General features: G+C 40.0%; 1 protein-coding gene across 2 annotated transcripts in view; it reads left to right on the top strand.

The window, feature by feature from the left end:
• TMEM135 (transmembrane protein 135) overlaps nucleotides 1-20,908 on the top strand; it is a 165,961-nt gene extending 145,053 nt beyond the window's left edge. For both annotated transcript variants that reach the window (XM_048940199.1, XM_048940206.1), the window contains 9 exons: nucleotides 2,719-2,760; nucleotides 4,377-4,523; nucleotides 6,734-6,803; nucleotides 11,461-11,628; nucleotides 14,004-14,067; nucleotides 14,800-14,876; nucleotides 16,498-16,596; nucleotides 17,240-17,307; nucleotides 18,777-20,908. In XM_048940199.1, the coding sequence (XP_048796156.1) occupies nucleotides 2,719-2,760; nucleotides 4,377-4,523; nucleotides 6,734-6,803; nucleotides 11,461-11,628; nucleotides 14,004-14,067; nucleotides 14,800-14,876; nucleotides 16,498-16,596; nucleotides 17,240-17,307; nucleotides 18,777-18,909 (868 nt within the window). In that variant the 3' untranslated portion in view covers nucleotides 18,910-20,908. The remainder of the gene's footprint in view (nucleotides 1-2,718; nucleotides 2,761-4,376; nucleotides 4,524-6,733; nucleotides 6,804-11,460; nucleotides 11,629-14,003; nucleotides 14,068-14,799; nucleotides 14,877-16,497; nucleotides 16,597-17,239; nucleotides 17,308-18,776) is intronic.
• Nucleotides 20,909-25,156: the final 4,248 nt, after the last annotated feature.

The following is a 25,156-nucleotide window of genomic DNA, read 5'->3' as shown; positions in this document are numbered from 1 at the left end:
TTTAGAAGAGTGCTTACAGGGCAAAAACCGGTGCTTCCTTCCTGCAGCTTGAGATGGCTAAATTAAAATAAAAGGAGGGGAGGTTTAGGTTAGATGTTAGGAGGAAATTCTTTATGCAGAGGGCGGTGAGGCCCTGGCACTGCTGCCCAGAAGCTGTGGTGCCCCATCCCTGGAGGTGCTCAAGACCAGGTTAGATGGGTCCTGGGCAGCCTGAGCTGGTGGCACCCAGCCCACGGCAGGGGTTGGAACTGGATGGGCTTGAAGATCGCCTCCAGCCCAAACCAGTGTATGATTCTATGGCTCTTGCAAATCTCCCAGATTGAAAAATACCATTAAAAAAAACCAAAATGTTACTGAGATTTCTTCCCATCTCAGGGGAATCTGAAATGCTGGGTACATGAAATGTTTTTAACTGTGCTCATTTGCAGCTTGAATGGCTCACAGAGGTCAGCAGCAGAGTAGGGACTTTTTCACCCCTTGAGCAATGAAGCATTGAGTAAAAGTTATTATTACCAATTAGCAGTGGCCTGTATGAAGCAAATCATTAGTCTTAGTTCAGTTATTAGCAGCCAGGTGTTCATGAGAAGTACCATGTGCCACTGCCATTGTACATTAATAGTGCTTGCAGCTGCAATTGAGTCCAGTTCAGTGGATTTGGGACATCTCCATGCTGTCTCTGGGTGCTTTTTTACCTCCACCCAAGGAGTGTGTTAAGAGACTGCGTGGAGCTTTCTTGTGTTGCTGCCAGTTTTGTGTGTAAATTACTTTGGGAATAAGTAAGGGAATGGCAGACTCTAGAGCAGTGGCCTTCTAGTACCTGAAAAGAGCTTATAAACAGGAGAGAGGAAGAGTGACTTATTAGACAGGCAGATAGCAGTAGGATAAGGGGGAACGGCTTTAAATTAAAGAGGGGAAATTCAGGTTAGAAGTTAGGAAGAAATTATTTACTCAGAGGTCGATGAGGCCCTGTCACAGCCTAATCTGGTGGTTATCTTTGCTAACAGTGGAGAAATAACTATACAGAACTACTAATAAGAGAACAACAAAAAGAATAACTAACCACACCTCAATACAGCAGATATTTACTGCATAGGATTTACTCAACATGTAGTGAGAATGGCTGTAAGAAATCCTTTTTCATGGTTTTTGGGGTATGAAGAGAGAGTTAGAATGTGGCTTTCCCTTTCAGTAATTCAGATGTCTTGTGATTTTCACTAAAGGCAAGGAGGGGTTTGCTGGGCACTTTCCATGCAGGCGGCAGGGCTGGGGCTAGCAGCAGCTGGGAGGGACATCTGGTGGCCGATCCAGGAATGGAGGCTCAGCCTCAGCAGCTGGAATGTAATTGCACTGCAGTGATTAAGGCAAAAGCATCCCCGTGTTTTCAGTATGATTACTTTTCTGTTTCAGTATGACTCTAGAAACACTTATGCATGTTTACATTTCATTTTGTGTATGGTTCTAATTTACTTGAAAATAGAAATTAAGGCCTTGTTCTTTAGCTGGCAAGCGTAGTATGTCCAACACCCGTAATAACTCAACAGGACCTTAACTTACAGCTGTCAGTAGGTTTAAAGGCAAACTCATGATATTGCACAGTGGTTCTGTGGGCAGAGTGAGTATACCCAAACCCTGTGCTTTTGGGCTCCCTTCCAACTCAACAATCCTGTGATTCTGTGATTCCTTTGTTTCAGTCTGTCAGTCCCCAGGCATGTTGATCCATTTTTATGTTAGACTGTTATGAGAATTTCTTGCTTTCAAGTTCCATAAGTGAAGAATCATAAAATGTCTTCTTTGTGCCTGTGCTGTATTAAGTAAAGATAGAGTGGACAATGTTGTTTAAGATTACCTTGAACCCCTGTAGATGCTATAGACATCATCAGTGTTTTAGATGCAGGAATTTTAAAAGAGAAGCTGTTCAGGATGAGCTTTCTGGCGTTGTGCAGAAGTGTTTCAAAGCTTTCTATGACATCTGCCTTCTGTTGAGAGTTTCAGAAGAGGGAAGGCAAGGGAGAGGCACACCATTTAACAATTGGAATGATACCCACCTGCATAGTACAACCAGGGAGATGGATCCTATTGAATGGCCAGTACCATCCATAATGCTGAGCTGGAAACTAGCCAGCACCTCATTCTGTCCTTCCTGCTGCTCTCCCATCCAGCTCCCAGCAGCAGGCATTGGCTGTGTGTGCTGCCTCCTGGGAGCCTGTATCGTGTGCTCCTGTAGGCAAGCATGGACTTCCCAGGGACTGCGTGGTATCTGTGTGCAGAAAGAGGAGGGTTGTGTTCATTCACTCTTGTTTATGAAGATCTTGCATTATCCAAACGGTCTTCTCTTACAGTAGTGTGTTCTTGAAGTGATGATGTTGATAAGCTACTTATGTTCTGTGAAACTCATCTCGACTTTTCTTCTTTGTCACATGAAATTGCCCATTGCTACCCCAGTGGATCTGTCACTGTCCTTTAAAGATTTCGCCACTCTTGGTGTTGATAAAACAGAGAAGCAGTGGCGTTTATATGCTTTACCCTTTGTTTCTAAGGCATTCCAAGGCTGTGGTGACAGCTGTGAGATTGGGATAAGCCACAGACTTGTTACAGACTTGCTGTTTTCTGTTAATGAGAAACTGGTGTTCATCCACAGCCCTTCTAAATTGTACACAACCTACAAGTCTTTGCTGCAAGCGGTCCTTTATAACAAAGATTGTTGTTTTTATGTTTCAGGTGCAAAGATGGCTTGAAGGGATTTACATACTCTGCACTGAAGTAAGTAAGGAGAATATTTCTTTGAGTACATAGCTTGAAGAGAAGATTTTGAGGAATTGTGCACAGAAGAAGCTTCATTGCATGGAATGAGTTCTCCTAAGAAAAAGCATGCTGTTATATAATTTTATGATGGGGAGGGGGGGGGGAACCAGCATATTTGAATGCACAGTATGCTGGTAAGAGAGGAAACTTTTCATATTTTGAATCATAGGAAGGAAATGAAGACTCATGCTTGTGTATGTTTTTGAAGGCATGTTAATATTTTTCTTTATAAACCTGGGATTCATGATTCACCTTATTCTCCTGGAAGGAAAGGGCTGCAGTGTTTTGACCTGGAATTTATTTTCTGTGTAGTTCTGTTGTGTTCTGTGATCAGCGACCAAATAAAGCATGGACTTCTGGCACATCCTATGCTACTAAACCTTGTATCTGCCTTGGTAATATTGACTTTCCTAGAGTTTACTTTACCACGGAACTCTTTGGTCACACCCCCACATTTTATACAGAGTTCTCCAGCCATTGCGCCTTCTGGCAGAAGAGGCATTTTTCTTATCACTACCTTAAATACTCTGCTACATAGTTACCACTACAACAGCCCATGGTCAGTACCAGCTCACAGGTGAAGAGAAGAACTGAAGCCAAAGTCAAAGAAAGCGGAGCTGCCGCTGGTAGTGGAAAATATTTTATAGAATTTGCAACCATAGTTAGGCAGTTAAATAAGTCACCGTTGCTGGAGGTGCTCATGAAACATGTAGATGTGGCACCGATGGCCATGGTTAGTGGGCACGGTGGGGATGGGTTGATTGTTCAACTAGATGATCTTAATGGTCTTTTCCAACCTTAACAATTCTATGATAATGAATTCTGTACTCTAGAAATCTGGACACGAAACAATCCTGTGATGACCATCAGTGCTTTCTGAAATTATCAGTTTTCTAGGAGGTTCTGTCATAAAACAAATGTCAAAGATTGATACCTTCACCACCCTCAAGAAAACTGCCAGAGGATTACTGACTTGGATTACAGTGCTAAGTGTTAGGAAACAGTGCATTTTGCCATTGTGACCTCCTTTGCCCTTGATACCCGGTAACTCTACACCTGGGATGAACTGATTTTGTTGATAGAGTGAACTTCTGGGCATAGTAGAACTGAAGATGAAGCTGAGCACAACAAAATTGATGCTCTTGGTGAGAGCACAACAATTTGAAGATTTTACAAAACGTTATACAAAATTTATAAAAACATCTCAGTAGTTATCAACCTTTCTGTAACTCAGTTTGCTGGAGATAACCGAGACATTTCACACATAGTTTCATTTTCTTATTTGATGTTTTTCTTTCCTATGAGAGGTGGATTTCCCCCATAATGTTTTTGTGCCTGGTTTTAAACAAAATCCTGACATCGCTTTTGGCTGTCGTCTGAAGTTTGTGTTGGTGGATTAGTCTTTTCCAAGGAGATACAAGTGTGGCACCTGTCTGTTTTTGCAGACCTGTGGATAACTTCAAGTTTGTCTTACGGACTTTTAGAGACTTTGTTTTAGAGACTTCAGAGACTTTGTATATCTTTGAGTTATTTATGCAACTGTTGTTCTGTTTGTTTGTTTGTTTGTTTTCCAGATTCATTGTAGGGAAAGAAGAAATCCCCACTCATTCATTTTCACCTGAAGCAGCATTTTCAAAAACAGAGAGAAAAATGAAGCCCTGTGAAAAAATATCACAGCGAATGAACTTGTTGGCTCTAACAAAAAAGCTGATGGACAAAGTGTGAGTCAAAAGAAAGTAAAAGAGTAACAAAACAAAATGAATCATTCCTACTCAGCTTGTTTTAATGTTTAGATAGAGTGCATCTGACAATGTTTAATGATTCTTTTGCTTTCATTTAAATGTTTTGCAATTCTTTTTTACCGGATAATTAATAGGAATAAGTTATGAACCCTAAGAAAAACAAAATTTAAGACCTGTTTGTCATAGCAGGGATTCAAAATAGCTTGCAGTGTGCAGCTGTCTAACAAGGCAGCATAAGTTCAAGCAGTTCTGCGTGGTGGAGTGCAGTTTGCTTTTTCTGCAGCACTGGCCCATGGCGTGGTTTCAGCAGTGCTGGTAGTGATATTAAAGAAGGAAAAGTGCACAGCAGCTCTCCTTATTTAGGTCTCCTTAAGTTACCATCACGTCATTTTTTTGAGGGGGACCCACATCCCTGTATTCTAAGAACAGAATTTGTAGCACTTCCATGTCAGGAAGTCCCAAGCAAAAGTGAATCTAAAGCTGTTCTTTACATGAACCTGACACGAACAGGTGGATTAGCTAAGACACGTTCTGTCCCTGTCTGCAGAATGCAATTTGCTGACCTTTAGAGTAACCGTAAAGAGGTGATATGGGATGGCTTTTTAAGCTTTTGTAAAGAGGATGGAATAACAAATCGAGAGGACATCTGACCATATCACACCTGTGATTTCACTTTCACTGACTTCTTCAGGAGACCAGACTCTACCTACTGTTACACAGGAAAGAAATAAGTCTGTGAAGGGCAGTGTGTAGTGGCTTAGCTTATTTGCTCAGCTAATGAGCACATGTGAACTGGCCCGTATTACAGGGAGAATTCCCATGATTTCTTTATGCCTTTGAATTGAAAAATATGGGGAAAATCAGCAATGCCTTTTCAGACAAGATTGTATTAGTTAAAAAAAAAAAAGACCTACAAAGAGAAGAAGCAGTGAGCTGTGTGCAGATTCCTCTAGCTGATTTGTTTATATCTGTTTTGTCTTAAATACTCCTTATTCATTTAGTTCATAGCTCTTCTGCTGTTTGCTAAGTACTAGGATCAAGGGACTGTATGTGGAGAAGAGTATTTTTTCTTTAAGGTTTTGAATCTCCCTACTCAGGCATTCAGAAAACTTCCAGTTTTCAGCCCTAATGCTCTCACAGCTTTCTCTTCCATATGGTTCTTTTCAATGTAATTGAGTCTAAATGCCCGTAACCTGATCACATTCTCATTACAATTTTTGCTACATAAACTGACCTCACAGATGATTTATGGCCATTAGACTTTATAGTACGTGATTCAAAACTTCCAAGATATTTGGCACAGTATATAAATTGTGTAATTTATTTTATATTAAAACTTAAATACTTGTCTATAGCAAAATGTAACACTCAAACACAGTATGACATTACTTCTTTATAATTCTACATTGTGCAGGACTAACAACTGCACAGTCTGGGAATCCCACCATCCCAAGCCAATCTTTCTTATACACTGAAGGTCAAATTTGCAGTTCGAAGTCAGAACCACAAAACAACCTACAGAGTAGGTGAATTAGCCCAGAAGTGAAATGCTTGTAATTGGAAAATGTCTCATGGGATAACTCTGTGCATTGCCTGCATTTCTTTCCAATGAACCTTACAGTGCTATGAAAGATATGACAAGGTGAAATGGGAGGCACTGGCACAAGTTGCACGGAGATGATGGAAGCCCTGTCCCTGGAGACACTCGAGGTCAGGCTGGATGGGGCTCTGAGCACCTGATGGAGCTGTAGGTGTCTCTGCTCTTTGCAGGGAGTTGGACTAGATGTCCTTTAAAGATTGCTTCCAGCTCAAACGATTCTATGATTCTGTGTAAGGCCACAGATAATTGGTGAAATATACAGGCAGACTGGAAAGAACCCTAGAGTTCTGTCTCATAGCTGCTCCCTGTTGCCCACAGCAGAAAATGTGTTGCTTAATTTTGTATTATAGGTGTAGCATGGCAAGAAAAGAGGTTGGATCAAAATAAATCTGCAGACACTTTTGCTGTACAACTAAAGTATTGTTTCTTTTTATAGCCTTTTTATGGCATCATAAAAGCTCACAGTGCCCTTCGATGGTGGGAAAATAACACTTTATGTATTCTTAAGCAAGAAAAATTTATGAAGTCTCCCATTGATCATACTGAAAACAGCTACAGGTTAATACGTGTTTCATTGTGCTTTTTGCAGGTGCAAACATGGCCCAAGGCATAGATGCTGTAAACACTATGAAGATAATTGCATCTCATATTGTATTAAAGTAAGTGCAGAAGTTAGATTGACAAACTGGCAAAGATGGGGTAAAATTCTTTGGTTGGAAAAAGCGTATACTTCGGAAATGAAAACGGAGCCTGTTACTCGTTCTTTCTCTATTGAAAATGTGACTAGCCTGAAAACACGTTTTCTCAATTTTGGATGGGGCAGAGGTTAAAGTTTTCTCATCTCACAGATTAGCTGAAGTGAATGAATAACACAGAATGTGTGGGAAAAATGGAGTGGCGAGAGGAACTGAACTATGTGATGCACTCCGCGGCTGAGCCCATTTGTGACTCCACCCTAAATAAAGCACCTGGAATGTGCTGCTTCGGCAGCACCATGCATACAGCTGTGGTGTTTGGCACACGAGGCTGGCTCTGGGCTCAGTCCCCCGTTCATTTATTTTAATGGCTCAGAGTAATGAGAGATTGCTCCCAGTTGCTGCGCACAGGAAGAGCTGGCCATGCCCAGTGGCAGAATTCGTCCTCCTTTAGAGGAGTGCCGTGCAGGGGAGGCTGTTCTGGCTGGCGTTGGCTTGGCGCAGGTGGTACCACCTGCTGTGCCTTTTTTTAGGAGCTGGTAAGACTCCAAAAGATTTTGATCACTTAATAAATCTACTCATTTTTATTTATGCAGATGCAGAAAATGATTTGAGTGTTTTCAGTTGCTTCCGATGTGTTCTGCTTACTTTTACCAAATTTGTTAGAATTTGCCCATGTTGAATGATGTGGCATTTTATCTTTTCTTCTGGCCCACAGGGTAGTAGTAAATTTATCAAAGCTTCAGTATAAAATGGTCTTGCTCAGGGACAGGAATCAGAAGGCAGTGGATTACCTCCATATGTTTTTTGCTTAATAATTTACTATACAAGCTAGAAATTTGTAACACATTTCTTGTTGATGGCACCCACACACAGCCAGCATGGTAAGTCAGTATCACATGCACAAACATCCAAATAATGCCCACTTTCCTAAGGTCTTTTGGTTCCTGCTTGTATGACAGCGGTATCTGTGAAGTGCTGGTAGTTGGACAGGTTTGTGACACTTTGCTGCTTCAAATTAGATTTTTGTTCTCAACCTCTTACCACTGTCTCAGTCCACATGTGATCTCATTCATGGGCTGTGCCTTTTCTTTAGGGTGTAACATCTTGGGGACAGACTTTGCTCTTGCTTTTTGTGTTCAGTGCCTTGCCCAGTGAGTTTGCTATTCAAGGTCTCCTGGATACCTTTGTCCCCCATCTCCTAAGAGCTTGAATTGGTCAGCATCCTTTGGGTACTCTGTTTTCCCCAGAGACATCAGTGTCTGGCCCACAGCATGAATTTCCAACACTACAGTGAAGTTTATATTCAAAACAACAGAACTGATGTTATGGGTTGGTCTGGTTGCATTTCCAGATGTCTGCTGATGTAACATCTCCTACTGTGCATCTGTTTTAAAGGATGCCTTGCTAACTTCAGCATGCTTCACTTTTACATAAAGCACTGGTTTTCATTATATATGCATATTTATAGTAATTAGCTTTTAACTGCTGCTAAACCAGACTTTCTGAGTTTTTTTTTAATTAATGTTTCCAAATTCTTAAGCAGTTTAGTAATCTCAGACAAAATCCTTACGCATTCTGTGCTGCATGTTAGCAGTATCTGAGTATACATCCGTAAGTATCCTCATAACCTTATTTTATTTTAGAAGCACAGCTAGAGCAAAAGAAGAGATTTCTATTAAAGTACTACTTATAGAATTGACACCCTTTTCTCTGTGAAAAAACTGAATGTAGTGGAAAATGTGTTTGTGATTTCATAAGTACAAAGAGAGGTAATTTTAAGGCAAGAGAGTGGCATGGCTGAACCAAGACCTGCAGGTCATCAAACTGAAGAGCAAGAAGAAAATACACAGGCATGGAAGCAAGGATGGGTAACCTGGGATGAGTATATAAGGCTGCTGCTAGGCTGTGTAGGGATGGAGTCAGGAAGGCCCAACTGCAACTGGACTTGGGAAGGGGCACAAAGAAGGATGAGAAATTCTTCTATGGGTACATCAACTGGAAAAAGAATGTCCAGGAGGGTGACCCCTCTGTAGTAAGCAACACTGGCAGGCTGGTAACAACAGACAAGGACGAGCTTTTGTAAATGCTTGAAGAGTGTGGCAGGCTACTGGAGACAGCTGAACAACATTTTTCTGTGTGACTCCTGTTGATCACAGTGAGGAAGCCTTAGCCTAAAGCAGTGGTCTTGTCTCTTCTCTGTCAGTGCTGCTGATGAAAACAGGTGGCTCACACAAGATCTTTGATCATAGAATCACAGAATGGCTTGAGTTGGAAGGAACCTAAACTTCCAACTTGAGTTGGAAGGAACCCAGTTCCAACCCCTGCTGTGGGCTGGTTGGCCCCATCAGCTCAGGCTGCCCAACATGGCCTTGAGCACCTCCAGGGATGGGGCACCACAGCTCTCTGGGCAGCTGTGCCAGGGTCTCACCACTCTCTGAGTAAAGAATTTCCTCTTAACAACTAACCTAAATCTTCCCTCTTAAATTGTTCCACAGCCGTTGTGAAAAGGGAAGTCACCCTCCCTCCTACTTATAAGCTCCCTTCAGTTAATGGAAGGCACAGTTATTTCTCCAGAGCCTTCACTTCTCCAGGCTGAGCATGCCCAGGTCCCTCAGTCTCTCTTCACAGGAGAGATGCTCCAGCCCTCTGATGGTCTTTTTGGTCCTTGTCTCAACCTGTTTCCTGAATTGAGGACTCCCGAAGTTTCACTGTACTGCTGCATCTAACTGACCTCAGTCACAACTTTAAATTGCTGTGGAGAAATGGCTTGTAGCAGAGTTTACTTCTCTCATTTAAGTTTATCATGGTTTCCTGCAAATACTTTACTGTTTTCTACCTCTATTGTATGAGGTCTTTTTAGGGAAAAGTAGCAATACTATGCATTAGTCTAAAATGTAATACTTCTGTGACTCTGGAAAACACCTGTAAATATGTGCTGTGATTTAATCAGCTGAACAGAAAGAGTTTGTGCACTATGTATGATGCTTTCTTGTGCATCAAAACTAAGCCTTAATGCTGAAGCTCAGCACTGCTCATAAAATGGCAAATATAATTGACTGTCAGCTGGCACTGAGGTATCTCTTAACACACTGTTCTTTTCCCTGCCCGAATGGTCTTTCCTACAGCTGGGAAAAAATTCTTACCTGATTGTTGTGTGTTCTCTTGTTAGGGCTTTGATCATAACTGGTATTTTTAGGACTTTCTTTTTATATAATGGTACCTGGTATTGTAAACATTTTTTTGTGCTAGAGGACAAGGGCTGTGTACTTTACAGAAGAGTACTTCTTTGTTGATGGTATGAATTTATGTTCATCTTAATTTTGACATTTTAAGGATACAAAATTCACAATGCACTTAAAACTCTGCCTGCTGTACATACCTTTCAGTAGGCATTTTCATTATAGGACTGCAAAACACTGGGTTGGTAGCACAGTACAATTTACACACCTTTAAAAGTAGCAGAGGAAGAAGTGGAAAATTTTCATGTGTGGTTATTGGATCCACTGGATGACACAAAATAGTTTCTTTCACTTGATTCCTGTAAACCACTTTTTGAGTAGCAGCTCAGTGAGAGTAATTGTTTCAAGAAGTTTACTGCTGAATGTTTAACCAGAATAAAGTTTTATGAGCTTGATGATGCATTAGAAAGTTCTGCAGGAGGCAAAGATGTTTTGAGTTTCTGAGCTGGAAAGGTTGCTCAATCCAAGTTTCTTCTGGTTATAACTGTCTCTGGGGTTATCTCAGACATCCAAAAAATGGGCTGCAGAAATTATGAGCATTGTGTGCTGCCTGATTTGCGAATGATGAGTGCACAGCATTCTTATAATTTTCAGATGAGGTATCCACCAACCAAACAACGGATAAATTTTATTCAAAACTCTCGTAGAAGTTCAGCCATCGGGTAAAAATGATGATAGAAAGCATGGGAGGAAGTTACAAGAGATGGGGGAAAAGGATTTGTAGAGAAATAGCGTAGTTTTGTGATATAAAATAGCAGATCTATGTCTAAGGTGAAACAGCAAGAAAAAATAATTTGAGCTGACATTATTCTTTTGCAATAGCTCTGTACAAAATTTCCTGTCCAGGTTTGGCCTTGATCTTACTGCAGAGCTCACTGAGGCTCCGGTTTGGTTGAGGAAAAGTACATGAGCTTGTGCCAAGCCATTGGGGTCAGATTCTAATTCTCCCACTTTCTGAAATTTATTTTGTGTGGACTTTTTACTGCTTTAGTGCATTCTCAAGACATTTGAGTGTAGAAGTGCTGTTTTCCCATTACTTTCCTCTGTGTATCCATTTGTGGTTAAAAGCCAGTCAGTAACATGGAAAGGAAACCACCAGGATTATTTGAAGGGACAGAATTTTAGAGCAGAAGACAAATAGAGTTTGCCTTTTGAGGCCTTTGAGGTATTCATAGAAATTAAAAGAGAGTCACTTGTTTATTGCTTTATTGCTTTTGTTGCTAGGGAATCATGAAAACAAAACTGAAGATGGGAATGCATTTTATGTAGTATATGCAGAATGAGTTTTAAACTGCTCAATGTCAAAAAAAAAAAGTACTTCTGTAGACATTCTTGGTTTTCTTTCTTCTGAAGTTGTGATTTCTTCCCATTTCCTCTAGGGTTTCATTAGGATGTTTAGCATTGGTTACCTGATCCAGTGCTGCCTTCGGATCCCATCTACCTTCCGGCATCTGTTTACAAAGCCATCCCGGCTACTTTCACTCTTCTACAACAAGGAAAATTTCCAGCTTGGAGCTTTTCTGGGATCCTTTGTCAGTATATACAAAGTAAGCTTAAAACATGTGGAGTGACAATTGCCATGTGTTCTATTTTGCTTCTCAGAATATCAGGGAGATACTTTTCTATAACTGGCACTGGTTTCTACAGAACGGCACTGGCAATTCTAGTGTTCTGGTCGTCAAATTGTAAACAGCAAATTAGTCTTCCATTCATTCTGTTTTTTGTTTTTTATGTGTGTGTCGCTTCTGAATAAACCGGATAGATTTTGCAGCTTGGTATTGATATCATGAGATTGGAGGTACTTCAGAAAAAGTGAATTCACATTCCAAAGGGACTTTGTGTTGTGGAAACTCAATGTAGTGCAGTGACTGCAGTAGCAGCATTGCTGCCAAAGAGAAGCCATTTGCAGATTTTTTGGCTCAAATATATGGAACCCTTACTTGATGCTGAGTAGAAGGAGCTTGCACAACATATAACATGCACAGCTAAAGAGGCACTTGGAAATCAACCCCTCTGCACCGTTAGAAGATGACAGATTGTGAACTGATACATATTCATTCAGCATTGGTGAAGTTAATTGATTTATGTGCATTCATGTCAAGCAGGATGTGAACAAGCCAAGGGAGAGGTTGTGGCAAAGCATGCTTCTGAAGTTGTTTTTGCACCTTTATGTTGTTAATCACATGTGCAATTTTTCAACTGCCACCTCTCTGAAGTTAAGACAATTCCATGTTATTCATGGTGAACATTACTAACTGGAAATTAAATGAAAACCAAGCCTTACTTGTAATCAAAACAGAATCTTACTTGAATTGCCATTGGATTGAGACACCAGAATTTTTAAGATTTAAAATTGTAATGGCAAAGTGCAAATGGGCTACTCAGACTATCTGAAAGTCAGATTTTTACTCCAATTTTACTAAAAGTGCCTTTGGGGAATAAAAGCATTTAAATTATGAAAGTTGAAGTGATTTTCACTTATTTTAAAACCTCCAACTACAAAGTTAGTTTGGTTCTATGAGTATTTGTTTCATGAGACTGACACACTCTGACCTTTATTTGTTATTTATTAAGTAGGTGCTTTCTGTTACTGTTTGCATTCCATAATTTATATTGATTTAGATTGCATTATGTTTTTCTTACAGTTTCAGATAAACACGTAGGGCTGTAGAGATCCTAATCACTGCAAAAGATTGGATCCTGATGCATTTTGAACCTTTGGGCAGATTGAAATGCCTTTGTAGATCTGCAGTAGCTGTTAATATTCTGTGTCCCCCTTTCTATAAATTATTGCCAGCAAACATGACTTTATAGAAAATAAATCAGCTGTGTCAGCCTCATTTCCCTTTTTAAATAAGATTACAAGTTTGATTAGTAAAGTTGACTGTCATAATTCAATTTTGGAACAGTGTAGACATTTTCTTCTGAATTTTTTTCATTTCAATGTTTTTTCAAGACTTTGAAATAACACAGTGAATTCACCTGAGGGCCACCAAGATGATTTGAGGATGGGGTCATCTGATGTGAAAGGAGAGACTGGGAAAACTGGGTCTTAATCTGGATAAAAAAAATGGCTCATGGGACATCTTACTGCTATTTACACCTCATGGAGGGTGCAGAGAAGACAGAGACACACTGCGTTTGGAGTTGTGCAGTAACAGGATAAAAGGAGATGGACACAAGATGAAATGCATGAGATTCTGATGAGATATAAGGAAATTTTAAAAGGTTGCCTGGTGAGGCTGCATGGTGTCCATGTTTGGAGACACTCAGAACTTAATTGGATGATGAGTTCTTGAGCAACTTGCTTTAATTAGATCTGGACAGTGGACTAGATTATCTCCAAAGTTCTCTTTCAAAATGAATTATTCCTTGGTTCCATGAAAAGCACATATTAGATGGGTGAAGAGGCTGACATTCATCTCACATTAGACATCAGCAGGCTATCATACAGAACTGTGTACTGTTGTCCCAGAGCCATCAGCACTGGATCTGGCCTTACAGTCAAGTCTCGAGCCATTTGGAAGCAAATAGATTTGCCAGGGATAAAATTTGGCAGCAAAGTATGGATTTCCCAAAATGTTAAAAATAATAATAATAATAATACAGAGGATATTACGGACTTCTCATGGGAAAGAGTCAAGACAGCTACAGCGAAGGAAGGTGCTCAGTTCAAAATTAGCTTTACTTTTCGCACATGAATTAGATTGGTATTCAAACTATTGCTCTGCTCTGTGATTCTGAAAGAAACAGTAACACTGAACAACTAAAACACTTCAAGTGGTGTGGATTATGGGTGTTAGGACACCATACTCTTAATCCATGCTATGTGTTGTATTACTAGTTTATAGCAGAATATCTCCAGTCTGTGCATCCCAAAGCAGAATGCCTGGGGCTCATCCTGCTGTCTGTTCACCTGCAGGGTACAAGCTGCTTCCTGCGCTGGGTACGGAACCTAGATGATGAGCTTCACGCGCTTGTAGCTGGTGAGTCCACTGTAAGAAAGCTGCATGGGCTCTGCTGGGCTTTTGCAAGTATTTGTCTTGCTCACAGTTGAATGTCTATCTCCCATTCCCCTTCCAGAGTTAGATGATAAAAGTAGGACTGTATACATTTGTTTCAGTAGTGTTTGAAATACAAAAACACGCAGTCGTGTTTGAAGTGTTTTCAAATGTAGGCTTGCATTAAAATTGTAAGGTAGATTCAGTCAAACACTTTCTGTTTATTATGTTCAGCTTCTTGGTCAATAAATTATTGTATGCACAGATGTAAATTTAGCCTTTATTTTCCAAGTGTTTTGATGTGAGGTTTCAATACTGCCTCTTCCATATGTGATGGAATACACATTTGAAAGGATGGGCTCCGCTGGATCCAAAGAAGGACCCCTTTCCAGTGAAATCTGTGTAGTGTTGGAGGACCTTCCCTCTTATTTATGCACCAGTAGGTGTATCTACCTTGTAGATCCTCAGAGGTCTCTCTTGTTTGTGGGATGGAGGAGAAGATTTGAGCCTGTGTGCCTGATGATTGAATGACAACTGTATTTCAGGGTTTTTGTTGTTGCTTTACTGGCACAAACCATATTTTGATGGGCAGCACCAGAATGTCACTGATTTTTTTGTTATTATTATTTTTTAGCAGTAGAAAGCATAATCTGTTGAGCTGATGTACTATGATTGCAACAGTAAATCACACTAATGCTTCTTTTCTAACTGTTGCAGGGTGTCTAGCTGGAATTTCTATGATGTTCTACAAAAGTACTACTATCTCTATGTATCTGGCATCCAAACTAGTAGAGGTAAGATGCTGTTGTCATAACAGAGCTCTTTATTTCAGCTTCATTGAGCTTCATAGGCTTTGTCAGAATATTCCAGCGTAATCCAGAATTGAGTATGGAGGCTGTGTTTTCCTAGGTGTGTACCAAGTGGCAGTGCCATTCTGTGGTCTCATTTCCTTCTCGTGTTTCATTATAATGTTCTTTATCCACTGCTCTTCATGTACATTTGCCACAATTTTTGTTCATCTGCTTTCTTTGTAGTTCTTTGCTTTGTAGCTTTTGCACATTTTTAAATCTGAAAGTTCCAAGAATGTGGATTTTGTCTCTTCTGCTAGAAACATAAATCAGAACTAGCCTTTAATTGCAGATTTATTGCCAAGAGCTACGGCTCAACTTCCTGCCTTTGTTCCATAATTTTGGCATTCAGATATGTGAGATAACTCAAAATAGCTTAGGTTTTAGTCTATAGCTGAAGTTGTTTGTCAGTATACTTCAACTGATTGAATTCCTGGCATTGCAGAGATCTTTCTTCTATTTACCATTTGACTAATTTGAATTATTTCTACGAAGTTGTTAAAATTGGGAGTGGAGGAAAGAAAGAATTAAGGAGGTTTGTAGAATTCTGTATGTTGATTATACTTTGCTAACAAAGTATAATCATTTTCATTTCTTACTGTGACTTTTCCATAATAGCAGGATGTTGCTGCAGTTGTTTCTCCAGCAGCACCACTGGAATAATTTGACAGCATTCTCTTGTTATGCTTCATCTCCAAATCACAAAGCTTTCTTCTGCAAATATCAAGGGCCTCGTTCCTTACCAGTATTTATCCACCACCATTAATTGTGCTGAATTTGTTTAAAGAATATAAAAAGAAGGAATTTTTTATTCTTTTAGACACAAGATTAAACACAAAAAGAGAAGTTCTGCTCTGCTTATGCTTTTTCCCCCTAATCCTAGATCAGGCTTCTGAAAGGAGTTCACACAGTGGTTATATAAAAGCAACTCTGAGTTGTCCGTATTGATTCTTTTGGAACATCAATTGGAAAAGGAAAAAAACAACACCACCATAACAATAGTATCTTGTATCGCTGATAGTTTTCTCTGGACTTTGAGACACTGTGGCTGCAGTGCTGTGTGCTCTTTTTTTTTTTTGAACTACTTTTATCGTCTTATGCAAGCCAAGGGTAACTGACCAAAGAGGCGTGTGCTGCTTTGGAAGGTCAAGCTGTGCTCAGGAAAATAAACTCTACATGTTTTCTCAGAAATAAAAGTATGTGATTTCAAGCTGTTTAAGAACAGTGAATATTCACTTTGTTGGAATACTTATTGCATTATTCTTTTGCTTTTCTCAATTGCAGAATTCATCCTAGCAAGCTTTGCTTTTATTTTTCTCTTTCTAAGATCTGTACAGCTCTTTTAGCACTCCCAGCTGTTGCTAAGTCCTGTTCTATGTGTTTGTGGCCACACATTCTGTTGGTCATCGATAACTAAGCTAGTTCAATTGGTGTCACATTTGTGGCCATGTATGAAAATATAACAGCATGAGTTAGAAATGCTGGCATATTCTGAAAACGTAAAACAAAGCAAATGTAAAAGGCGACTTTTTTTTTTTCATTCCAAGTATTCTGTTTATTTTTACAGACAATATACTTCAAAGGCATTGAAGCAGGGAAGGTTCCCTATTTTCCTCATGCAGACAGCATCATCTATGCCATTTCTACATCAATATGCTTTCAGGCAGTAAGTATGTTGTCTTCTGATAGAATATGAAGTTCTTCTAGTTTAACAGAAATGTCAAATGGAATGAGAACCATCAGCATACAGTGCAAAGATGTGATTTGGCAAGATGTTGTGGATCCTACAACCTATTTTTGAGTGTCACTGTGGGAAGATCATTTCTACAACTCGCATTTCTGATATGTGTATAACTATGTTACACAGAGCACTAAATTCTTTGGAAAATATCTCAAAACACTTTAACATAGGGTCTTTCATAAATGTGTGGAAGGGCCATTACTCAAGCAGGGGAACAATATGTCATAATATTTTATGTTTCTTTTTAATTAACTGGAGGTTTTCCCTGTCAGCTAACTTGAAATGAAGTTGCCCATTTGCAAGAATCTGCAAAAATTAGCAGTGTTGAAGTTTTACATTTGAAACAAGCTGTAGTTACCCTCTTTTCCCCCTTCCAAGTCAATTATGTACCCTCATCTTCAGCCCCTTTTCTGGATGCATCAACTATAAAAGCTCCTTTTCAGCATTACCCAAATTACTCTACGCTTTTCCATTTCCTTATTGATTCCTGGATTTGGCAATATAATGTATGAGAGCAGGCTTCCCCTGTCCAGCCACAACTGGCTCTTACAGACTGTTCTCCTTGTAGGCTGTCATGGAAGTTCAGAACCTGAGACCTTCATACTGGAAATTCCTTTTACGACTAACAAAGGGCAGGTATGCAATCAGAGTATTTTACTGCTTTCTTAAACATACCATTGATCACATTCAACTTTTGTGTCATTCTCTGTCAACAGCATAGCTGTAGCAGTACATTTGGGCTTAGTTCCTGAGCACTTACTTTGCTTTTCAAGCAGCTTCCAGTCCACTTGATGCTTTTGACTGTTGGTTTAGTCTAATGACAGGAGCAAAGACTGAAATCTGGTTAAGATTCTTCAGCAGATGAGAATGTAACCAGAGGGCTTTTTATCTTTAGTTTCACTTGGAAAGGTGGAATGCTTTCAGGTTTCAGTGGAAATGAAGAATCCTGTAAACAAATAGAGAAGCTGATGAAATTACTTACTACAGTGACTTACAGCTTGATATTACTATGTGTTTGAAAGTATTGATAGAAAATTTCTGAGTATTCCTTAAGGATACTTTGAATATTTGATAGTTGTTTTATGGAACATCTATTTCAGTTGGAAAAGGATATTTTTCATTGAAAACTAATGAATAATTTACACTGATTTTAACCATGAATTTACATTGCAGTATCTTAAAATGCTTATCTCTTAAAATAGATTTTGCTGTAATTATTAAAGTACAGTTTGGTGAAGTGTGCATTATTACGTGGGCACACTATATGGCAGAAGCAAAGCATCAAAACTATGCTAAGAGCAGTTTATGAATGGGACTATAAAAGGTAATGTCTTGATAATACTGGGAGTTTCTGTCAGTCCTTTGGATACAACCTACTTAACTGAGGGGCAGCACTGAGAGGAGGCTCTCCTTCTGTCTAGACTGTAAAAATAGAAGAGAGATCATTCCCTGGGGCGTGTTGAACCTACACACCCCAGCACACAGCACGCTGGACTTAGCTGGATGTCAGGTGACTTAACACACTGCTGGACATTGTGGGGAGCTCTCTGAGGATGCCTGGAAGCAATCCACAGGCAACCTCTGAGGCTGTGCAAACATGATGTGGGAGATGATGTCAGTGCAGATGTCCAGCTTTGGCTGTATTTTTCTCTCTTGTGCTAATCCTAAGATTGTTTTAGTTGACAGAGAAGAGGGAATAATAATTCTGCTCATTTACTTCACCCAAAGCAGATGTCTGTAATAATAATTTTGACACTCTCTATAGAGGCAGTTTATTTTGACATTTCATAGGTCATTCATTCAATGGTTTCGAAGAGTAAAGAGATGACAATAACAGCCATTAAATTGTTATCCAGACTTAGGCATGGCCAGACCTTGCTCTGCTGCAGTGGGAAAGACTGTAGTGTATTTGTTTGGACTGTTTTTTTGTGGAGTTAAAAGTAGAAAGGAGCTCTCTCCTTTCCGCTTTTACACAAGTCATGTTTTATAAAGTGTAATTACACAAAGCACTAGTCATCAGGTCTGTCAAATGTTGGTGGGTTGGCTTTTTTTTTGTATAAATAAATGAATGATCTGCTCACTCTCTCATGTCTGTGCTTTCTCAGGTTTGCTTTGATGAACAGGAAAGTTTTGGATGTATTCGGTACTGAAGCATCCAGGAACTTCAAGGATTTCACACCTAAGCTTGACCCAAGATACACTGTTGTACCACCAGAGCTACCTCTGGAGCTGTCGTGAAAATTATAGTATACCTTGTCATTGAATGTGACCAGCGTTTTGTCCTGAAAAGTTGAATAACTTAACAGTAATGTATATGGAGGAGGGGTTTGGCTCCACTTCAGTGTTATTTCAATGAGAAATGCTTTTTACCAATCAAAAGTACTGGAGCTTTGTAGGAAGGTGTGGCTTAGTGATTAAGCCTCTTCCACGTACAGAACTTATTTCTGGGTTACTGTAGTTGGCTGACAATATGGTAGATTCCTGAATGAATTAAACAGATGAGTAATATATTTAGAGAAGTAAAACATACATAAAACTCAAATATGCATCATAATTTCAAAAATTTTATTCATACCAGTAGAATACTTGGTAAAACCGAAACTAATTTTGAAATTAGAAGGGAAAATGTATGGCATGGGTTAGGTCCAGAATTTCACCTGATCTTAAACCTATTGCAGTCTGGCGAAAACGTCTCCTTGGCTTTCCCAATTGATCGCTGTTTTATCTCAAAAGAGCCACTGCCCACTCATTATTTAAAAGGACAATATTTTTACAGAGCTGTGGTTGCAAAGTGAGGCATTCCTTAGTGAAAGAAAAAAAAAGTGCTTTAGTGCAGAAATCACATTCCAGGGCTGTAAATCCCAGTGACGATACAGAAAACAGACAAGGAAAATAAAAAGGCAATACCAGCGACTTGTGCGTAAGGAACAGCAGGGTGTGGTGGTTTGCATTTGCCAAGTGGAAAATGACAAAACAGGCAGGGGAAGGAATGAAATGTTTCAGCCTCCGAGATGGTACTGGAAACAGCAGTTACAAAAATAAAAAGCCGAGAACAAAACAAAACAAAATCCTCCAAAATATACTAAAATTAAATGTTTATTTTTAAAGGCCTCAGCATTGTCCCTTTAGATGGCATTGGCTTGTTTGTCAAGCAGCATGCCAGCCAGCATTTCCAGTGGCCTTTCGAAGGGAACTGACCTCTGAGGTTACATTGTTTTGATGATCATATTGATAGTATTTTGTCCTTATATTTGGTGAAGAATGGCTTTCTACTGCCCATCACACAGCCGTAACTATGACAGTTACATTAAATCTGATACTGTACCCAATGCAAGTAAACACCTATTCAAATTCCACCTCATTTTTATCCTACGTATTTCTACATATACTAATTTGTGTTCTAAAGCAGGACCTTGACATGCTAATTACCTTTTTGTCTTTTTCTTTCCTAGACTCCATTCATGTGAATGGTGTTTGTTGCTCTAGAACTTAATGGAAAGTTGAACTATGTTTGCATTCAACTGAAAAGACATGTGGTAAGCCAGGGAGTAAAAGCTAAACTATGTTGCACATATTTTAAGAAGAAAAAAAGAAGAAGAAATCAATGTTTCTGCTGAAAGTCTTTGTCAGATAATATGAACTGGATTAATTATTAGGACCTTTGTCTCGTAACGCTGTAATCCTACCCCAGAATTACGCATAATTCTCATTAATTTCATATTACTGAACAAAAAGTCATTTTATTGAATTTACAGAGATGTCAGGCAAATTGTACCAGTCTGAGCACAAAATCAGCTTCTTCATCAGCTGTTGTATCAGTGATTCTCTATCACTGTTACTTTAAAGCAGCAGTTGTCTGAGTTAGTGTGAATACAATTCTGCACGCCAGTTTATAAGCAATATTTTACTGCTGGAAATATTATTTTAAAATTCCTCAGAAGGAAATAAAACCTAATTCAACAAGAAGTTTAAAAGGATTGTAATAGGTTTGTAGTGTTTTTCCACTGGAATATGGTCTAAAGTATTTGACCGTGTAAAATCTGAGAAGTTATATATTTTAGGTAACACGTTAGAACTCACACTCTATCTTATGAATGCTTTCTAGTATATATAACTATATGCTGTTCTCAAACTTCAAAATATTTTATAAATGGATTAATTTTCTTCACTGGAATGATAATTGTGATTGTTTCTCTATTTGAGTTTAAAAAAATAAAAATCCAAGTCCTACATCTCAGCAGCTAAAAGTTTTGTCTTAAGTTTTCTTGCTTCCAAAATTCAGTCCTTGTTTTATTTTCATGTAATATAAGAAACAAAATAAATTATTTTTATTCAAATCAAATATATGTAAGAAAAAAAAAAAAAAAAAAAAAAGTAAAGTCCTAATGTTTTTCCCAATAATAAAGAGTTGCTGCTTGAAAAAAAGTGACTTTTTCTTTATGTTGTTGTTAAGGTAACTGAAATCACGAGCGAAGTGGTGAGTACTCTGATTAAGGAATGCTGGGCATGTGACCAAGCCTTTATATTATATGTTTAGAAAACAAAGCCCTGACACAGTGGAAGTGAAGAGGTAATGCAAAACCAGTTCAGCTGATAGCTTCAGCGCTGCACTTTCATGTTTAATTGGGAAAGACTGGAAAAAATGATTGACATCGTTTAACCTTTATTTTCTAAACAGAGGAAACCACATAACCCGTCCTCGAGGTGGAGAAGGGCTGCATGCCTCCAGCTGTTAGCTGCTGTGTAGTTGGCTGGTTGTGACTGAACCAGCAATGTTCCTTCCCTCTTGGTGGGGCACAGCTATTGATTGATTTATTTTTATCATGTGATGAATATCTGTCTGATCACCTCCAACATCTTGCAGAAGAAGTTGATTTTGCAGAGGAATTCTGGAGAAGAGTCACTCAAAAGGTGGTGAGAATGAGGACCATCAGTAAACATTGAAAAGATGTGATTATGTTGTGTTATCTATACTTTGCAGAAGTCCTTTTCATTGTAATTCCTACTTCGATGGATGGATACTCATTACTATTCTTTGCCTGCCGACTTTCAGCAGACTTTTGTGCCATGTGAGATTGCTTCCATTGCAAACTTCTGTCACTTTTCATAGTCCTTGCTGGAGGTGATGCTGGCATCTGAGATCCACTAAAGAGAAATTCTATTATAGAATCATTTTCATTCTGAAAACTACTGCAAGTTTGCAAGATTTATGTGCTATAGATGCTTCCACCAGTGGATGTTTTGTCTTTTCAGAGGTCTACTAACAAAAGCAAAGAGTAGGTAAAAATGGCACATTTTTGTACATAATTCCATCACAGCTCATGAGGAAAGGAAGTAAAATATCAGAACTTTTTCAGTACAGGTGGATCGATTTCATTGCTGAAGGTAAAAGTTTGAGCCACCTTGCATTCCCTCATACCTGGGTCTGCAGGACAGTCTCAAAGTCATGGCCTGCAGGAGGCATCTCTCCTGGTAAGGCTATTCTTAGAAAATAGTATGTTTTCTGTTGTGTGGTTCAGAAGCCTTATGTTCCCATAGTATCATTTCTCCACCTCGACTGTAACCAAGATGCTTTCCATAACACAGACAATCTTGTTTTCCTAGGAGCTTCCTGCAGTCCTTCATATGCGGAGCTTTTTATCCCTTCTGGTCTCAGCTGTGGGACACTTCTGAGAACTGCCAGTAAAATTCAATTCTCAGAAGGCCCGTTGGGTTGTTCCTGTTCTCCTGTGAGCGTTTGCTTCCTTTTGCCCTCGCCACCATGTTCTTGTTCTTTCAGGAAGTGGGAAGGGTTGCATTTCGGATGCTCACTGACATCCCAGACAGCGATCTGTGGCTTGAGCTCACCTATGCTTGGGGAATTAAACATTCAGGACAGCCTGTGCAGGGATATTTCAATTTCATTTAGTCACGTTGAAATGGGCTTGTGCCACCTGGGACATAGCACTCACCTTTTGCAGCTGCTAGATTTTGTCCTTCCGTAACCATCAGATATGAGACTCAGTTTTACCAACAGGCTTCCCTGAACACAGCAGGGAACAAATGTGAATTAGCACCCACTTTGATCCAAGGGATTTTTTTTTAATCCTGGCACAGTCCAGGGAGTTTTTCGCTTGCAAATTAAAACAGAACAAGGTCAGAAGAATTTTAAATGTTAACGCTATGCTTTGCCCATGGTGGAAGAAGCTGATTTGAAGGCCTGCTGGGTGATTAACCTTCCCAGCCCATGGAATCCAGTCAGTATTTTCCCCTTCAACTTCCATAGCAGAGACATGGCAATCATAGAAACATTAAAGTTGGAAAAGACCTCTAAGATCATCTAGTCCACCCATTCCCCACCACGCCCATAACCACGTCCCTCAGTGTCACATTTCCACAGCTCTTGAACTCCTCCAGGGATGGCAATTCCACCACCTCCTTGGGCAGCCTATGCCAATGCATTACCTCTCTTTCAGAGCAGAATGTCCTGATATCCAACATGAAAATGCTGCTGTGGCCATCAGAGTGGGCGCTAACAGGGGTGTTCCCAGATTTGCCCAGAGGTCACAAGAAACCTGGTCACATAGGGCCGAGGCCAAAAGCAAGGGATGTTTCTGTGTTCTGAAAGCTGATTTCCTCTTATAAAGTCAAGAAATGCCTTCCCACTTCAAGCAACAAAAGTTTTTGTCCTAGGGAAAAAGGGGAGGTTGGGCTGGGCTAAAACAGAGCTGTGAGAGTCCCACGTCAAAACTCTGCTGCTTGCACTGTCTTAGCGCACACGTAAATAAAGTCCTGTACGATCCAGAAATGATGTTTTGCTCATTGTCTATCACACATTAAAAAAAAAAAAAGAGGTATTTCCAGCCCTGGCAGCTTGTGATTATATTCCCAAATGTCTGTAACTGTCTTATGCTGAGATGTTGTTACATCTCCTTGGACACATGAAAACATAATGTAAACAGCGTGAAGTCCTTGCAGTCTGCAGTCCCAGGTTCTCCCATCTGGTGGTCACAGCCTGGTTGGGTGGGATGGTTCAGCTATTGCTTGGGCCACATGCACAGCATCCAGATTTCTGTTGGAGCTTCACAGAATTCACTCACACATTGCAGTTCATGTCAGACTATTACTACCACTGTGGTGTTTGCTTTTCTGTTGACTTCCAAGAGGGAACAAAGTGGAGGCTTTCATTTATTGCCTCAGTGTGCCTCAGTACTGCATAGATACCATGTAAAGCAGGGATAAGGCCCCAGGTCCACCACAGCTGCTGTGGCAGCCTGGGCAGGGGACACCTTCAGTTCACCACAGCCCCGCCACTACCGGGGCCATCAGGCCTTGCTCTGGATCAGTGTTCCTGTTGTTTTAGGAAATCAGGCATATTTTCACCAACCGTATCTTCACACTGTTCCTGCAAAAGTTGTCTCTTAGAATCACGGAATTATTAAGGTTTGAAAAGCCTAATAAGACCCTCTCAAGTCCAATCTTTCCTATGCCCTTACCTATTCCTCCTTGTGTTCCTGGTACCCAGCCCTGAGCAATGCTGCATTAGCCCCGTCACACTGGGCATACTGTTTCCCCAAGGATGATGGACACTCCAGGCATCCTGGTTGGAATTTCTAGGCTACATGAATCCTGTGGAATACTACATACTCCTGTAGGAGGGCTCTGGTATTTTGCACGAAGCTGATCTAGGCCTTTTGGCTACAGACTAATTGCAGATTAATTAGTAAAGGACCTTTCCTCATTACCCAGCACTTTCCATCAGACAAGGTGGCTCTGTGGTCAGGGTGATATGGAGTGGGCCTTTGCTCGATTGCATTTGGAACAAGACTACCAAGTTATTTGACAATTTCTGTTGGGGCTGCCATGTCAAGTGTTCTTCTGCGATGGAATTATTGAACTTTGCCTTGACTGGATCTCTGAATGCATGGCCTTGATCTCCCAGGCAACATATCATGGATGATGCATGCTCTAAAACAGTTCACCTGAGTCCTGTGCCAGCAAGGAGCTATCCTAAAGATCAACACCTTTAGCTTGCTGAAGATAAACCTGAAGTCACAACATGCAGTGAAGTGTAACCCCAAAGGCAAAGGAGTGCTGTTTATGTAGGAGTTATCAGAGAAGTGGAAAACATGGTATATAATAGCCCTTGAAAAGTCTTCTTCATGCTTGCAGGCTTATTAGGAGAAAAGGCCATCAACTTCCATATGTGTTCTTTTCTGAATGAGACCAGCAGCAAAACCTTCATCTACAGTCAGCTGAGATTGAGGCAGGAAACTAGAGGCCCATGAGAACAAACTCCAGATCATTTGGCCACTCAACACCACTTTTCTTCAGACATTTTGGGATCTTTTTTTTCAAGGAGGTCCTGGAGTGACCCAGGCCCTAGGCTGATTAGATCAGTCTCAGCAAACTGTCCGGAGCCAGATCAGCACTTGCATCAGACAAGCCCAATGGCCTCCTGCAATTTGCAATTTGTACCACGAAGAACAAAGAGGCACTGATGAAA

The sequence above is a fragment of the Lagopus muta genome, chromosome 1 (genome assembly GCF_023343835.1).
Source record: "Lagopus muta isolate bLagMut1 chromosome 1, bLagMut1 primary, whole genome shotgun sequence".
In the NCBI taxonomy this organism is placed as follows: Eukaryota; Metazoa; Chordata; class Aves; order Galliformes; family Phasianidae; genus Lagopus; species Lagopus muta.
This window is presented reverse-complemented; position numbering and strand designations above follow the sequence as displayed.